The following is an 18,191-nucleotide window of genomic DNA, read 5'->3' as shown; positions in this document are numbered from 1 at the left end:
TAAACCATCCTCTCAGAAGCAGAAGTCTGACCCAGAAAATTTATGCCCTCCTTTGCTTTCAGAAGTGATCCTTTCTAATACAATAAAGCAAGTCTGGTTTGTTCTTGGGTTGTGACCATTAAGAACTTACTATATCTAGCTGAGCTAGGAATAATTGGGCAGAGTGCAAGAATCCTGTTTTAGAAGCAAAAGTTGGTAGCATTGACTTTACAAAACCACAGGAAGTGGCTTTAATAGATTCCTAAAATGCACAGCTAAAATGCTTTTCTGCTTTCCTCAAACCATTAAGCTCAGTATACAAGGGCAGTCTGATTTGCCCATAGACTGCTGCAGAATATGCCAGTGAATTTAATCAGTGGCATTAACTATTTTCCAGTTATTTTCTTATGACTGTAAATAAAGGCACTGGCAATACTTGGCAATGGAAGTGAAAGTAGCCTTTTCTCTTGTTTGACTTCTCGTTGAAAGGTGTGCTGCCTAAAGATACCTCAGTCATATTTTGAAACCATGTAATGCCTGCCCTTGTTTTTTACCTCTTAATGAGAACAGCTGTAAGTAGTTGCTTGTTATTATGAGTTTATTGTTCCAAAAGACGGCATGTCTGCAGAAGGTAAGGCAGCTGTATGCTGATGCACGTGTTTCCAGCAGTGCATTGCTCTGTAGAACAAACCCCCGTGGCAGAAGGAGGCTGCCCCTGGCTGCTATGACCCTTGCTTTATGGCTGTGTGTTTTGTGTTTTAATATTTGCTTTGTCTTCGGTAGGATTAAATACCTTGAAACTGACCTCTGCCAATAGCGTGCTTGTGCCAGCTACTTTTTGAAAAGCCTGAAACCTGTTGTGCTGGAAAACACCAGTGGGAAAAACCCCTATTGATCTCCCGAACCCGGCTGGGTTTACCCTGGTCCTCGGGCGCCTCCCTGCAGTTTGGGGGACCTCCGTGGGTGCTCCGCTCGGAGCCGGCAGCCGGGGAAGGCAGCCGCGGAAGGCAAGGCGAGGCAAGCCGGGAAAGGCAGCCGGCGAAGGTATCAGGGAAGGCGCTGCCCCGGCCCCGCAGCGGGCGGAGCGGTGACCCCAGTCGGGCTCCGCCGCCGCCGCCCAGCAGGAAGTGGGAGCGCGGCGGCTCCCGGCGGGACCGGGGCTGTCCCGGGTGCGGCGCTGCCCGGCGGGAATTGCCAGGCTGGAGTCGGTGCGGGACACGGCGAGGGCAGCGGGAGGGTGAGTGCGGCGGCCCGGGGGGCGCGCAGTTCCATCCCTGCCCGTGGGTCAGCTCTGCGTTTCTGTCTAAAATTGCGGGTAGTGTAACACTGCAGGTGAAGCAGGGAGGTGGAGAGGATAATTTAAAAGCCCTTTAAATAATGCATGGGTATTTAATGTCATCATTTCATGCAAATAGTAAGCACTACTTGTGTTACTGCCTCATTAGCACAGTCCTGTTCCCTTGATCAATATGGATTGTGGCCGGGGCACATTTTCCAGTGTAGTGTCTTTGGTTTTTTTAAGATCGCTAGTATTGCTCGCGGAGCTCTGCTAAATACCAAAAACTTATTTCCTTTCTCTCTCTCTTTTTTCCCTCTTCCCTCTTCTCCCTGTAATCCTTTACAGGTGAGGTGGACTTTGAAACTCGTTGCTTACTTTGCAGAAATGAACCTGCCATACCACTTTCACTTCTAAACTTTTCTCATGGTTTAGGAGAACTTTAAATAAGTTGCAGCAGCTGTGGGTATTCACTGAGCAGGGCAGAGATACTGTAAAGAGAGGAGTAGCTACTGATGAGTAAAGGTAATCCTGAAAAAAAAACAACTGTTTTTCATAAGAGGCTGCTGGTGGTCCAAAGTGAGGACCTCCTGTCCCACCTTAGCAAAGTGGACAGTTGGCTGACCCAGACACCCCTGTAGTGACTGCAAGCTTGTAAAGCACTCTGATCATCCTCAGGAAACAGGCAGGTATCTATTAAGCAGTTTGTCTGGGATCAAAGAGGGAGTCCCTGGCTGTCTAGTAGTTACTGATCTTGTGCTGTATCAAGTGAAATCCAAGAGGGGGGATAGCTTGAAGGTATCTGCAAAATTGTCAGTGACACGTGAAGAAACAAATAATGGCTATAGGTGCATGTTTTCTTGAAATGACAAGCTTTCTTATGTCAGGTGTTATTGGTCGAACAGTGATGGATTGGGAATATGGAGTAGACAGGAGTAGTGTTGCCCAAAATGCTGAAATCCAATCTTGGAATGTGATACCCAAATGCTTTCAGTCCTTGTCAGAATTGAGGTTAAAGGCTGTGGCGTAATTAAAACTTACTGTTTTACCTTCAGTGCCTTGCTGTCCCATACTGTGGTTCTTGACTGCCTGGCTTTCTTTCAGAGGCTGACCAAGCAGGAATTCTGGCAGCTGGTACACCAGAGCTATGGCTCTGAGCTGGGTCTGAACAGTGAGGAGATGGAGAGCTTCCACTCATCTTCTGAGGACAATGGGCAATCTCGGTAAGGAGAGGCTATAAAGGCTATTGAAACACTCAGGGAGAAGCAGTGTCCTCTTTCTGAGAAAGTCTGTTTCCAGAGTGCTTGCTGTAGCCTTACTAGAAAGCTTAAGCCTATAGTAAAAGGATGTAAAAATCTGACCTGCATAGACTGAGCATGCATAAAAACTTAACTGTGTTCATTTTCTAAAATAGTGGGAGTGCAGCAGAGGCCCCACAGAGGAGAGAGGTAGGAAGACTTTGTTCTCTCTGGATCTGCTTGGGCAGATATCAGCATAGGACAGCTTAAATAGCAACCTTTTCTCATGATGGTGTCTAGGCAGGATCTCTATGCCCTTCTGCAGTATGGAAGGGCTGAGTGGAATGGAGCTATATATGACTTCCAGACACTTTTTTCTTTTTCAGTCTCCTCTGTGGAGACTGAAACACTTGTTTTGCATTGTTCTCCTGATGTCTGAGGTCTTAGCTCAATTTTGTATTGTCCTCACCTTGAATTAGAAAACCGGAATAAGAATAAATAAATAAACTGGAATAATTGTAATAACAATGTGGGTTTTTAAAGAGTTGCCTTTTTCTTTTGAACAAATGTGAACTAATTTATGAACTGATGGTGTCAATAACAGTGCTTTATGTATCTCTATGCAAATAGGTATGACTCTACAAAACTGATCAGTGTAACTTGTCACTTTTAAATCCTATGTTACCCGAGTAAGTTTGTTAGAAAAACCTTCTTAAGTTCATCATAAGCTTCAAAAGGTGTCCTATTAAATATTTTCTGGTTGGGGTTTTTTTGTTTATTTCCTCTGAAAAAGACATTGCTCTGCAACTCTTGAGTAAGGGATGCAAGAAAAAAATTATTTTCTCATACTTAAACATTTTTCTTTCCAAATTTGTTCTAAGCTATCTCTGTTTTCTCTTTTTCTGCAGCACTCACTTTTCTCTGTGATTCATCAGTGCTTCATTTTATTAACCTTATGAACAGAAGCTGGATCTTCTGAGAGGTGGCTAGGCTGAGGGAAAGGTCTTGAGGGATTAATGAGCTGGATGTGGGAAGAATGAGTTGGTAGTTTTTAATGTTAGCTGAACAGCCATAGTTTGAATGCAAAAATCACCATTAGTCTTTCTCAGATTTTTTTTGTACTTATATCTCTAAAGTTATCTTCCTTTTTGCTTTGGACAGATCCAGTATTTGTGATGATTCTGGAGAAAGGGATGAAAAACTACCTAAAATGATTGGTTTAGTTCGTGAACCCTCAATTCAGGCGGAAGGAGAATCACTCAACAGACACACGTTGCCAGGAGTAAGTGCTGACACAGCCTTTCTAGCTATTTGTACCTGATAAGCATATAGGCTTAACTGGTGTACCTGTAAGCACAGGAGGCATGGGGATTGTAACTTCTTTAGAAGCCTTTGAGAATTCAAGAATGTTTCTTAAATTTGAAAATTAATGAAATTCTGTATGAGAACATTGTTGGTGAGAGTTTCAGCAATGTCCTGTCACTAATTCTCTGCATAACCTGGCTGGAATGCTGAGGCTTATGCCCTGGTCTGGTTTTATTGTTTCCTTTAAAAACAAAATTACCTGGTTTGTTTGGTTTTTTTTTAAATCCACCTACCTAGGGACCATGTCTTTTTATTCTAGTGCCTTATGAAAATAGTGCCTCTTTCACTTCTAGTGCTTCTTGCTTGTACTATTTGTCATTTAAAAAGATCTCTCCTTTTATATTACTGTCTCTCTTATACATGAGGTTTATTAGAGGGTAGTTATGCTTTGTTTTCTTGCCTTCAAAGGTCAGTTGGTCTGCTGTTGTGAATATATGAAACCTTTTATTGAAACTTGTGAAAATGTTTCAGAAGGAAGGATGAAAATGCCACACTTGCTGTTAGAAAGATGAATTTTATGTTAATGCCTTGGGTTAGCAGAACTGAAAAAACATGAATGTTTTACTTATGTTCATTCCTGTCATATGAATTTATGAATGCATTTGGCTGGTTGGGATGGCAAGTGCTTTACCTGAGATGAGCAAATTGTCTAGCATGGTTACAGGGACTCCTGTATGTAGTTGTAGTCTTAAAAGGTTACAGACATTTTCTCTTTGTTATTAGATATCCCAAAGATATTGGAAAAGCAAATGCATCATTGGAAGCACTTTTTATAAGCTTCACTAAGGTGCAATTTTTGCTTTGGGAAATTTGAGGAAGGAAGAAAGGAAATTATTTTAACAGTTTTTACTACCATGTAAATCTGGCTTTTGTCACTTGCCAGAACTGATCTGGAGGTTAAGTAGGCTTTGAATGGTTTTGCCAAAATCCAAGTTAATGGCTAGAGACTCATGTCCAGCAAACAATACTGGTGTTTGTCAGATGTTAAAAACTTAGTTGGGTGATGGGTCTCCCTCATGGAAATCCTAGAAGTACAGGACATTCTTGGAGGTCGGGAAGGCCTGAGGGGACTGTGGATACTGCTAGAATTTGGGTTCTTTGGGATAACTAAAAATCTACACAGGTAGCCTTGGTTTGGACTTTGTAAGTCTTACTTGCACAAGAACAAGCCATTTAAAAATAATTGCTATGCTTGGGAAAGAAGCCACACCCAGAAATGTCTCTTCCGAGTGCTAAGTCTAATTGGGCTTGTTGGTAGGGAGGAATGCCTGGGGATTTGGTCTGTAAGAAAGGAAAAGCGCCAGGATTCTCTCTTGAATAAACTGCCTTTAAAGTCTTCTAATTATTGTGTGAAAGTGCAATCTTGATAAATGTGTAACTAAACTGTTTAGTTTAGTGTTTCAGGGCAACTAAAGTGCATAATGATGGTGTTCAGCTATATGTGTCACTTGGCATTTCTCAAGAATGTCAGTGCTCCCTCCACAGCGCAGAGGTTACAGCATATTTGGTAGAACCACAAGAGCAATAGGAGGAGGCAGTAATGCTTAGAGTGCATTTATCCAAAGCCATTGCACTGGTGACACAAAGCACAGTTAATCATCTTTCAAAGACTGAAGGGAAACAGGCTTAACCTCCTCTCTACTGCTCTGGTAGACAAAGTCCCAAAGATCTCTTCAGGAGGATCTCTGAACTACTGGTGGAATTGGCTTTGGTACTTGGCCCATCTTGGAAAAAATGTTGTTAATGGCTGTCTGTAGCTGATTGAAAGAGTCTGTGTGAAACAGCAGTCATGGCTCATTTGCTTCTCTTAGTATATATTAATGTGGGAACAACCTTATTGCCTGTGTTTGCAACCATCATCTTCTCTCCACCCCTTGTAAGGAGGCCTTCCTGTCCCAGAGCCTGCTGTTCACAGGCTAAAAACCAGAAGAGCCTTGGCACAGAGCTTAGCAGTACTGGTCTAGCTCAGGAGAAGAACTTACACATCTTCAATTCCAGAGACAGATCTTAAAAATCATTACCCTTTAGTGTAAAGAAAACCCCACAAACCAACCCAAAACCCCAACACCAAAAACCCAAGAAAAGTGTGTTTAAGTTGAAACTTATTCCAAAAGCCTCAGCATGAATGTCCTCTTCTTTAATGTCATGAAAGGCTTTTTTGTTGCAGCTGTTGCTCTCATCTTCTGACTTAAGCCAGACTTTGTGCTCTGCTCATAGCATAGTAGGCTGCTCTTAAGCTCCTGGTGGGAGCTCCACTTGTTTGCCAGATCCCTAATTTGCATCAAAATGCTATGAGAGTTCCTTGGATTTGTGCTGGATCTACATGTCCATTTTTAGACTGTTGTACCACAGCTGGTTCCTTTCTGAGTTTCTCTGTATTGGTATACTTTGACATCTAAATATTAGTTCTCTCCTAGATCCTACTGTGTGACTTTAGGCATGGTAGCTCCTTTCAAAAGCAGCATTTGTTAATTGACCTGCTTTTCTGATTCAGTCTTCCTTTTTTTTTTTTTTTTTTTTGCTTTTTGACCTTGAAAGTAGTGTTTTTGTCTGCTAGTACTGTAGTCAGATTCATGCCTGTCTGCTTTCCAGCCACCCACCTTTTGCTAATGGCCCTTAGTTGCACAAAAAAAAAGTGAATTGTTTTTATTTTGGAAAAAACACCAAGAAATATAGGAAATATGTGATAACCATTCAAGCAGTGGATGCTTTTTCTTTCTTGAGTCAGTGCTGAATAATTTTTAGGGATGATGGTATTGCAGATGAATCAGAACTACTCAGTTGAGGCAGCCTGATCATGTTTACTATGATCCATGGACTGCTGCATGTGTGGGCTGTGCTACTGTTGATCCCAGGTGTTCCACTGGAGGCCATGGCGGCTTTGAGGGAGGCTTAGAATGGAAACAGTGATTTGAACTGGTAGACAAGCTTTTAGGGGCCGTTTTGAAATATACAAACCTTGTCCATATGGTTTCACTAGAGGTTTGCTTCTTGAAGTACACAATGGCACATATTCATAGCCAACAGTTATTATGGCTTAGGGTTAAGAGCTGCTTCAGTGATTCAGTGACTGATGTTCTGTGGGATGTATTGGAGATGGCAAATGGTACTCTATTGCTGTGTTTCTGAGCAGTAAAATTTTATAGATAGGATGGCTGTAGACAGTATTTTTAGTGTGTTTTGGTTGTTTTTTTTTTTCTGTCAAAGAGTAATGGAGTCCTACAGAATAAGAACCTTTCAAACACCTAATTGGGATAAGCTAATCTTACTGAAAGAGGAAGGCCCTGCCTGTTTCATTGTGCTTCCCCCCAAGACTAAACTGGCAGGAAAAAAAATAACCTGATCAATACAAAGTAAATCTGTGTTAGGTTAAGGAATTTATAAATGCTTGTGTTGATGCAGGGAAGGGAACCAAACTGTACAGGTGGGTGCAAGGGGACTGTCTCATTTAAGGCAGCTCTTGGTACCAGTAGTACATACAAATAAATCTATTCCTTGTTACCAGGATTTAAATAAAGGGAAAGGGAGGTTTTCTGGGGTAGAGGAACAAGGAAGAACTTAGTGCTTGCCTGTGATAGAACTTGTGGTCTCCTTTGTATGGCTGTCTTCTTTGAAAGTAACTTTCTGTTTATGGTTGGTTTGTTTTGGTTTGTTTTGTTTTTTAAATGGTCCATGATTCCTGATTTTTTTTCCCTCTTGTTTGTTTCAGGTGGAAGAGTCCCCAAGTGAGAAGCAAATAAAGAGCCCTCTTCCATCTTCAGAAAGAAAATCTGTTAAGCTAGTCAGGAGCAGGTCTTTAGAAAAGTCCTTGGACCTTAACGAGAATGAAAATCTTCCAGAGAAGAGCAGTCCCTCAGATAGTGAAGAAGGTAAATCTCTTTAACAACTGGGATCTGTAAAACATCTTGACTTTGATCCATCTCACTTGTGGAGCAGTTAGAGAACTTTCTGATCTTATGAAACTTGTTTGCTTATTTGTTTCACAGAATTGCAGCAAAAACATCTTTGTGTCTTAGTTTCTGGGCAGAAAAAAAAAGTTGCTGAGTGTTTGTTTTAATTCTAAACAATTTGAGGCTGGATGACAGTGAGACTTGTGCCGAGGCCTGTGGGTGCTTATTCTGTGGTCCCACAGTAGCCCCTTGCAAGTTCTCACTTCTGAAGGAAAGCTTTTCACTTACTGTGGGGAACTTTCCTGTGCTGCAGGGCTCTGGTGGTTCAAACAGCTCACTGAGTTTGTGGTGGATGTTCTGTTAAATATCCAAATCTTAGACTCTGTAAATGCCTTTAAAGCAAAGTGTGCACAACCTGTATTGGATCCAAGGTTATATAGTGGTGTGGAAATAAAAGATAGAAGAGCTTAACAGTACCAGTGTGCTCAGTGGCAGCTGAGTATTTTTTCATGTGAAGAGAACTTTCATCACTTGTTGGCAGGAATAGAACAGTTCAGTTAATTGAGGCTGTTTCTTAATCTCTCTGAGAAATTTTGTTTCTTATCCTCTCAGAGTTGACAACTGAAGTTGTTTGCAGGGGTCCTTATGTTTGGATCATTGAGGAGTCCAGAAAAGCTTTTAAAGTTATGGATTGAATTGGCTGTCTGCAAGTTGTGATTTTTGCCTCAGGATATACTTTATATTCAGCTAATTTTCATTTTGCTCATCCATGCCGCTTCTGTTTGCTTGAGTTCAGATTCAACTTGATGCATGTCAGGCTTTATAATTTTTGTGAATATACCTACTTGAACAGGATGCTGTTTGTGCCATACTCCTACACACTTAACAAGCTTCACAAATTAATTTACTCCTTCGGAGGTGTGTCTTTTAGAGCAGCAGCAAGTTTTAGCCTTTGGATCTTTTAGGTAACTTGCAGTTTTCCTACTACATAGTACCACATCTCTCTTCTGTCTTTGGATATCATTTTCTATGGGAAAGGTCTCCAGTGAAACAGACTGAAAAATAGCCCTGTTGTCTTTCATGCTGCTAGTTGACTAAATGATAGCAGTAAATACTCCCTGTCATCCCTGCATTGGTGATGTTGAATAAATACAACATATTAAACTGGAGATGTCTCTTTAATAAAAAACAACTGACTTCATGCAGCTTTTCTTTTTCCTCCTCCCTCCCCCGAGACTAGTTTTTTGTTTTTCTTTTCCAGAGCAGGATTTTCTAAACTCACAACATTAATCTTTTTTCTCAGATTCTTCATGCTTAGTATTTTTTTCTTCTGTTTCTGTCTGTTTTCTGTTGCAGTTACCCCATACCCTTACAAGGTGAATTCCTTCATGCAAACGAAACTAGCTTTCCTACATGGCAAAGGTTTACCCATGCGATTAATTTCTCTTGTGTCCTCTGGCTCATACTCAGGCTGCCCATGGAGGTGTCCTGGCAAATAAGGTGAGGGGCAAGCTCAAGACTCTTGTTTTTCCCAACGCTACTTCCCTTATCCTAAGCAGTTCTCACACTGGTTACTTGGGGGAAGGGGAGTGTTCATCCCACTGTGCACCACTGGCCTATTGACCTGCATCTGGGTGCTTTTGTTTGGTTTCATAAATTGGAGTATAAATTCTTGAGCCATGACAAACTTTCGGCTGAGCTAAAAATGAGTATCTGTAGTCTTAATTGTATATTTCAGTTAACAAATTTTAGTTCAAGCACAGAATACTTATTTCCAAAACAGAGCCAAGAGATATTTTAATTTCTTCAAATGAGTCTTTTGTATGTTGGTTTGTTTTTTTCTTTCTTTTTTTTTCATTGACAATGGTCAGCAGCATGAAGTACTTCAAAGAAAGAAGGAGGAAGCAGGAAGTTGGAAAACAATCTTTTCTGTTAAGAAATTTTACTCTATATGAGGGCATAATAAATTTCTGATATCCTTGCATAAGTTGACAGATTTAATGTGTTGTTTCTATTTGTACTAATAACTACCTTAAATGTGTGATCTGCAGGAGAGTGTAACTGCCTGCACTGTGGTACTGTGAGGTGGGTACAGCAGTGGCTTGGCCTTTCTTGCAGATATGGGGCATACAGTGTTTGAAAGATTGGTTCAGCCCTGTGTTGGTTGTTTCCCCCCACCCCAAAATATGAAATTTTGGGTATACAATCCATGTAAGAAAGAATAGTCCTGTTATCTTGTTGGCATTTTAATCAAAAGACTGAAAGGATGTATTTTGTTGAATCTCTCTCTCCCTCTATATATATATATCTACAAAGCTGCTTTGGGCTTAGGGATATATGTTTGAGTTGTCTAAAGGCAAAAGGCATAAGGTTGTTTTTTCTTAATCTGGTGAACTGGAAAAATAAGTACTGAGACAACACTTAGTACCTTCTCAGGATAATTTTGCACTCAGTTTTTTAAAGTATAGGAGAGTTAATTCTGCTGATACAGTCTTTAAATAGGTGATGTCTGGAACGTTTTCACTTCTGGGAATTGGTTTTATTGACTTGATTTCAGGTGTATCTGGCTAACGGTTCCTACCTGCCTATTCTTCATGCAGTGTGCAATTTTTTCCCATCCCCAGTGGTACAGAAATGCTTAACATACTATGATTTGTGTGTGTAATTTTTTAAAAAATCCTGATCCTCTTCCAACTCTGCAGAGTGGAAAAATCAGCCTTCTTATTAATTTACTTGATAGCCTCTATTCTTATCAGTTCAACTTTTTAAACTTGTTTGTGATGTGTGTTTAGCTTTGAGCTGTTGGTTGTTGGGGAGAATTTTAAGAACCATTTTTTTTTCTTACTGCCCCCTTCCCCTGCTCCCCAATTTTCTGTTTCTTTTCTTACACTGCAGATGTTTTTAAACCTCTGCAATCACTGCTGCATAATGGTATTATATTCAAACATTGTTTCACAGCTTGCCTTGCAGTGCTGAAAATGACCTTATGAAGCGCAAGGCAGTAGTGGGGGAGGGAACACACTTGCTGTCTTCAGGCTGAACCAGGACACTCTGGGTAATATGTTTACTTCGGATTTTTGCGTCCCTAGGGATCCTTACCTAAAGTCAGAATAATCTCATATTCTTTTATCAGACAGCTCCAATTCGGCTATAAATGTATTCAGGCAAAGAGTGTTGATAATTGCATACTGCTGAGGGGTTAGAACAGAATTAAAAGTGAAGGAGGTAGACTGAAATCTCTATACTTATACAGAACATTTTGTTCATAAGGAATATTTCTAAGCCACTCCTAAGTCCACTTCATGATGTTGCTCTAGTATAAATAAAGGCAGATACAAGTTTACCTGCATGAGTAAAACCAAACCAAACAATAGACAAATGTGCATCTTTATTTGTAGCAGAGGTAAATGGTTAAAACTGTCTATTTAAGTTGCAAGCATATAAACTGCACTTATTCTTTGCCATGCTACTGGTTGTGCTTGCTGCTTTGTTCAGGGTTTCTACAGATTGAGAAACCTGGATGAAAATGACTTTAAGCTTGTCAAGCTCTCAGTGTATGCAGCAACTTCTTCCACAGATGTGGAACGCAGAGCATCATTTATATATACATGCACTTCCCAGATCCATTGTCTAATAAAAGATTTTCAGGCTTTCTGGAGAACAGCTATTGGAATCCTGGCATCTAAAGTAGCTGATGGGCCTGATATTTAAGCCCAGTTTGAGGCTGGAGTTTCTGAAAATTCTCTTCATATGTTAACAACATTTTAAAATATTTTTTCTTTGTATGTTCCAAGAACCGAGAGGGATTATGAGTAAAAATATATTTATCAATAGCTACTGTCATGCACTTGGTACATTGACTATTTCCTGTTAGAGATATGGCTAGATAAAAGTAGAGTGCAGGTAAATCAAATAACAGAAAGTTTTATATAGAACTGTAAGTGCTCTTGCTTAAGACTCATGAGAAGGAGGACAGATGTCATGCTCATGAAGACGTCACCCGCATGCGTGAAGGGTAAAATAGCTCAGTAGCAAAGTCTGCACCTTGAGGTAATAATGCATGGGCTTTGTGCATCTCATAAGTTTCTGTGGCTTACCAAATTGCTTTGCATCAGCAGAAAAATAGTGGCTGTCCTTAGGCATTTCAGGTGTTTGTGAAGTTGTACCCTTTAGCTAGAGGCTCGCTGGGGCAAAGGTAACTTATATTATCTTGTATTTGCTAAGGCATACACAAATAGCTGACAAAGCTTATCTGATGCATGGTGACTTGATTGTGTGTCTGGGCCTTTGTATTTTCTTTTCTAAGTGGTAGCAGATTCCTTGGGCATGTCAAGGTCTGGCTGAGTAACACTCACCAGAGTGACTAGGTTTGAATTACCTGGTATCTGACTCCACTCATGTTAGCTGATGCACAGTAGGCAAAGGGGATGTCAGCATCAGTATCTGAAGCTCCCCTTCTCTTAGCGAAAGAGAGAGGAAGTGGTGAGTGTACTCTGAAAGGAGAGGTCTGTCATGTTGAGGTCTTGTTGACTGAGGTCAAATTTACAGTTCACTTGGCCTGCATTTTGTTAGAGTTAAATTCAGCTGTGAGAAGAAATACAATCAACATAAGCTGGAAACTTGGGCTGAATTTTTGGCTTCACACAGAATGTTTTAGCATAGCAGAATTTGTATTCTACACATAATGACTGCATATTGACTGGTTAAATAGGCCTCTTGAAATGGGTGTTTGCTTTCTGTTCCATCTAGTAATTGTGTAGAATTACAATTGCATAAGCAGAACATGCCATAGGAAGGAAGTCAATCTCTTGTGCAAGCACAAAAACATGGCACTTGTGCTTCGCTTTTGGGGTCCTACCTTGAAGCCTGAGTTGATCAAAAAGAACTTTTTTGGAGACAGATGCATAACAGGGACTTTTAGCAGGCCAGAAGCAGCACTAGAGAGGAAGTCTGCTCAGAGTCAGAATTGAGTTTCCTTGGGGACTTGCTGTGGTGTTTGGTTGCTGCATTTGCATTTATCAATACTGACTTTAGCCAAGCACTAGTGTTTTAAGTGCTGTAACTTTAGCTCGTAGTGACTGCATGAACTACAGCTTGATATGCTCTTTTTGCATTTGTAGCTGGCACTGACCTTTCCTAGCTTTCATTTGTATCCGTTGAGCATTCATTTGTATCCGTTGAAAGGTTAGGCATCCTGACTTTCTCTGCCCAAGGTTTGCTTTTGGGCTTTTTGCTTCTTTTTTCAGTAGTGTGGAGGGGTGGGGGCTTTTGTTTGGTTTTGGTAATTACAGCATAGGATGGACTTGTTTCTGAAGCATAAGCAGATTGAGTTGGGGCTGGCACAGGAAACTGCTTGCCCTCCAGGATTATTATTCTGTCCCTTATCTCTTGCAAGAGTGGCTGAGACAACCACAAAGCTGAGTCATGCCAGCAACCACCAAGAAGCAGCAGTAGCAAAGATCAGTGCTGCAGCCCCAGAACACCACTGGGGTGCTTGGGGGGTTTTCAAATAGGCAGTGGCAGTTGAGCCTCTTGGTGCATTTTTGGGGACTGCAAAATGGACCAGGGTACCTCTTGTGTTCCTGTTAAACAGGTATGGAGGGAGGAAGGATTTGAGGAGCTGTTTGTGGGTCTGCCTGGTCTGTGGACACTACCAGTATTACAAATGTTAAAAACAGAATTCTGAAACAAGCCACAAGTAAGAAGAAAATTATCATGGTTTCACTGTCCTGTTTGCTTGTCCTTTGTACAATTGGCACACATATTAAAGAAGAGTACGTTAACTTCTTGTCTTTTCTCAGTGTTTCTTGTAGGATTAGTAGAATACTGAAGGCAAAATTAAGGAGATGGGACCTTTTGATGTTGATTTATCAATTTGCACAGGAAAATAGTGGGGGTGGTGGTAGTGGTGTATGTTTGAAAATCAGTTCTGGACTTTGTTCCTGAAGGCAACCAACCTACCAAATCATGTGCTGCTATTATTACTGGATTTCTGAGTGACAAACAAATGCCGATGCAAGCTGGGAAAGGATTTGAGCTGTCATAAAGGCTAGAATACTATAAAGATGCTCCATAACACTGTTCTTAACCTGATCTCTCTGCTTTTCTTAGCAGTGAAGGAGACTGCCTCTGAAAATGATCTCTATGGGAGACTTTTTATAAACAGAGTTTTCCACATCACTGCAGACAAGATGTTTGAAATCCTTTTCACCAATTCTCACTTCATGCAGAGGTTTCTGAATTCCAGGAGTATAGTAGGTAATAAACTCACCTCCATTCTGTAGTTACAAACTACCCTGAAAATCTTTACCCCTGAGAATTGCTAAATAGGGCTAAGTTGAATTTTAAGTTTCTCCCTGCTTTAAAAGAATTTTGAAGCTTTAAAATTTCTGTCAGAAAGGCTATCAAAAACTATACTGTTCTTTCCATAGATATGTAGATCCATCACATTTTGGAGTAAAACACCTATTTCAGTGTACCACAAAACTGCACCTTAATGCCTGAATTTTGGGTAGGCTACTAAGTTGATGCATTCTGTGGGGTATTTCTCATTACATTGTGTCCAAGAAATAGTGAAATTTGTATGACTGGCATGCAGGTGAAATCACTGCATCCTCCTAAATGATACTCAGAGGCTTTAATTTTCTGGATGAGTAAATTTTATTCACTGAGATCATAAGAACAGAAAATTAAGTCAAACAGGTAATATTTATTCAGTGCCAGCTTGGAAGGCAAAGTGGCAAAAGCTTTTGATAATGCTAACTGAATCTACTCAACTTTCAGCAGATGGGAAATGACATATTTTTGTTTAATTGCTTATTCCTCTGTCCACCCTCAAGTCTCTTTGAGTAGACTCAGGTTCAGCTACTTACTTGCCTCATCTTTGTTCATCAGTGAGCTACAGTTTTCCCTTTCCTAAACAAAACCACAACTATTTGGAATCAGTTTTCTGTCTTTCTCCCCACTGCTGTTCTCAAGCTGTTAAGATGTGATAGGGCAGAGATAATGCCTTTTAGGTGATTTGTATGTGAGATTTTGCATACTTTCTTACCTAGATGCTGTATCAACCCCTTGGAATAGAGATTCCAATGGCAACCAGTTGAGGACTTTGACGTACACTGTAACAATTAACAATCCACTTTGTGGGAAGTTCACAACTGCAACTGAAAAGCAGGTACTGTGTTCATGTGTGTATCTGTTTGCTGCCCTTGAAGTTAAGGGAGAGGTCAGGTCTGTGGTGTGTCACTTCTGACCATGGATTTAAAGTTTAGTGAGCTGAATGTGGATCTGTAGCTTAAACATAGCATCTCTAAGGGTGGCTTGCAGCCCCTCTCACCATTAAATGAGCAAATGCTCATGAAATCAGAGAGGCTTTCTACCTCTGCAGATGGCTGTAAACTTCAGCAGAGTTTGTGGGGAAAAGTATTAACATCTCTTAGGATTTGAAGGTGAAAAGATGGAATGAAATGATTTCATGCCCAATTCTGGGCTCCCCAATATAAGAGGTGAAATGTCCAACAAAGGGCCAGTAAGATGATGAAGGGACTGGAACATCTCATATGAGAAACAGCTGAGAGCTGTGAATGTTCAGCCTGGAAAAGAGAAGGCTGAGGGTGGGTATCTGAAGGGAGGTACAAAGAAGTCTGAGCCAGGCTTTCACCACGGGAGGCCACAGCTTTCAGTGGTGCCCAGTGAAAGGATCACAATGGTGGATCTTCACTGAAACACAGGCAAATCCTTCTGAACATCAGAAAGTACAAAAGAGGCAGTAAATCAACAGTGAAACGAGAGGGTAAATGAACAGTCAAACAGGTTGTCTGCAGAGGCGGTGGAGATACTGGAAAGTCACCTGGGCATGATCTTGGGCAAACCTCTCTAGATGGCCCTGTTTGAGTGCAGTTCTTGGACAAGATGACCACCAGAGGTGCCTTCCAGTCTCAACCATTCTGAAATTCTGCTTTGGGAAGGTGCAGATCTCAAAGAAAGCTGTGGTCACAAGTCAGTGACCAACCTTGCATCTGGTACTTGAAGTGGCAGTGAGGAGGTACTGCTGCTGCTTATGTTGGCTTTAGCAGGAGGCATCATCTATATTTAACATTCTTAACTGGTTTTTATAGTGGTTCTTTAGGCTTCCCCTCTGTTTCACTTGGAGCTGGTTCATAAAGCCTAAGGAACTCAGGCTGAAATGGAAAAAACCCCTATGTACCAGGAATATACCTTCTTATTTTTGCTTTTGTCTATAGATCCTGCATAAGCAGAGCCAGAAGGGCCAGTCTTACCAGGTGGATGCTGAGGTACTGACCCATGATGTCCCCTACCACGATTATTTCTACACTGTGAACAGATACTGTATCAGCCGCACATCCAGTCACAAGTGTCGCTTACGGTGAGCCTGGGGGGGCACAGTGAGAGAGAGAAGCCAAGGCATGCACATTACAGGTTGATGATGTGTGCTTATTAAAAGATCTGTCTGCCAGCAGCATAAAGAATGTTGGTTTCTCTCAAAGTTGGGGATACCTTCTGAAACATAAGCTTGGTTTATTTCATGTCACATGTATGCTGTATTTGGATCTCGTTAATGCAGTGAGAAATGAACTCATGTTGACTCTGAGGTACAGAACTCGTCTCCAACTGGGTTCTGACCAGGCTTGGGTTTTGGAGTGCAGCTGTGAGAGTGGGATATGTTGGAACAAATTGAGATGTTTTATTACAAAGTTTCTCCGGTATCCTTGCTAAGGGCCTGCAGAGGAGAGTGGTTTCACAGAAAGGTGCAGGGAAGATGGAACATACTCAATTTTGCAGGGAGGGTACTCAAGTAGACTCTACCTAGATAGGAGAGTTCCTCTCCCATTAGTTGAAAACGTTTCAAGTGATCAAGTTCCATGTTCAGTGCATTTGTGTGACTTTCTGACTATGTAATCCTTGGTAGTTCTTGTGCTGTCTTCCGTAAGACCTTTTGTCTCAAACTTTGTCAGAACTCAGGAAAGGTAAGCAAGCCCAAATTGTATTCTGGCTTATTTTAGGCTATAAAGGTCCTTAAGACTCCCTCTCTACTGGGAGGAGGAGAAGGAAAGAAAGATCTCTGAACAACTCTACTGGAGTTTTTTTGAGTTTGTTTTTCTTTGTTTGTTTTGGAGGGTCTTTTGTTTGTTTTTTGAGTGAATCACTTTTCCTCTTTTAGAGCTAGATTTGTTTTATCTGAGACACATGACAATCCTAGAGTAAGAGTAAAAACCTGGATTTTAACATGGTGCACAGAGCAGGCATGTCTAGAATAGAAGGCACATGGTGGTGTTACAGCTGGCCTAATTATGCTGTGTTTCAAACTCTATATGAAAGATCTTATTTTGTAACGCTGGAACACAATGGGCTTACATTGATTTGGAATATTATTTGAAATGTTGAAAAAAATGTATTCTAGGATGGCCAGTGTTCGTGACTAAAACTGAAGTCATAGGCTGTCCTTTTTTGAAGAGCTTTGGGGTTTCACTCAGTTTTTAGAAGCATCTCTGAAGGATTCTACTCCAAATCATTTTTATTTTGGAAGCATTACTGATCAGCTTGACTTGGGGAATGCAAGGCAGGGATGCCATTTCCCCTCTGTTATGCTCACAGAAAGACAGATTTTAATTTCTGTCTACTAAGGGTTGGATCTGAGCACTTGATGCATCAGTGGTAATAATGAATTTTCCTTGCTGCTCCTGATCTGCCCATTTAATATATATGTTTACACATACAAAGTAAAAACCAGGACTGAAAGCCTGAATACTATTTTAAATGTATGTTAAAATGAGAATGCTTCATAGGGTAAAAATGGTCTGCTACTCTGAGTCTGAAGGAAAACAGTTCAAACTGTTTCCCATAATTTGGACGTTCAGATTTTGAGGCTTTAGCTAGAGAGATTGTGTTTGGTACTGTGCATCTCTTGCCTTTCTTCAGTGAAAGTGCTGCCCGGATGGAAAGCCAAGGCAGTTCCAGTTGGTATTTCAGATTAGAGATATAAGCTAGAGGGCTGCTTCTGTTAAGAGATTTCTGTTATCACTGTGCTGCCTAGAAGAGCACTCTTTCATTATTGCATTCTGTTTACTAGGGTTTCTGCAGAAGTGAAGTACAAAAAACAGCCTTGGGGCCTTGTCAAGTCTGTAATTGAGAAAAATACATGGGGAGGAATACAGGAAAACTTCAAACAACTTGGTGAGGCATTTTCTTCTTTGTGCTGGAGTAAGGAGGCTACCTTTGTTCTGTATATTTTCACATCTGTCAAACTTGGTTCCTTAAAGAATGGTTTGAAAAACATACAACATCTAAGCAGTCTCGAAGACAGAACTTTGTGTCATCAGTATATCTGCCAGTTCCAGGGTATGAAAGAAGCGTTGTGGCTAACAAGGGGCTCTTGTATATTTTGTCATAATTGCTTCCTGAAGGAAACATGAAGAGCAGCAG

At 40.9% G+C, this 18,191-nt stretch overlaps 1 protein-coding gene across 3 annotated transcripts in view; it reads left to right on the top strand.

The window, feature by feature from the left end:
* The window catches only part of GRAMD1C (GRAM domain containing 1C), a 62,074-nt gene that overhangs the window by 38,296 nt on the left and 5,587 nt on the right, over window positions 1–18,191 (top strand). For 2 of the 3 annotated variants that reach the window (XM_071560665.1, XM_071560647.1), the window contains exons 7-13: window positions 2,360–2,478; window positions 3,655–3,775; window positions 7,568–7,727; window positions 13,860–14,006; window positions 14,804–14,922; window positions 15,992–16,134; window positions 17,839–17,942. In XM_071560665.1, coding sequence (XP_071416766.1) covers window positions 2,360–2,478; window positions 3,655–3,775; window positions 7,568–7,727; window positions 13,860–14,006; window positions 14,804–14,922; window positions 15,992–16,134; window positions 17,839–17,942 — 913 coding nt within the window. The remainder of the gene's footprint in view (window positions 1–2,359; window positions 2,479–3,654; window positions 3,776–7,567; window positions 7,728–13,859; window positions 14,007–14,803; window positions 14,923–15,991; window positions 16,135–17,838; window positions 17,943–18,191) is intronic. The other variant, XM_071560655.1, reaches the window with a different exon arrangement.

This window comes from Pithys albifrons, chromosome 1, assembly GCF_047495875.1.
Source record: "Pithys albifrons albifrons isolate INPA30051 chromosome 1, PitAlb_v1, whole genome shotgun sequence".
In the NCBI taxonomy this organism is placed as follows: Eukaryota; Metazoa; Chordata; class Aves; order Passeriformes; family Thamnophilidae; genus Pithys; species Pithys albifrons.
The sequence above is the reverse complement of the archived record's forward strand: the minus strand, read 5'-3'. Positions and strand labels throughout refer to the sequence as shown.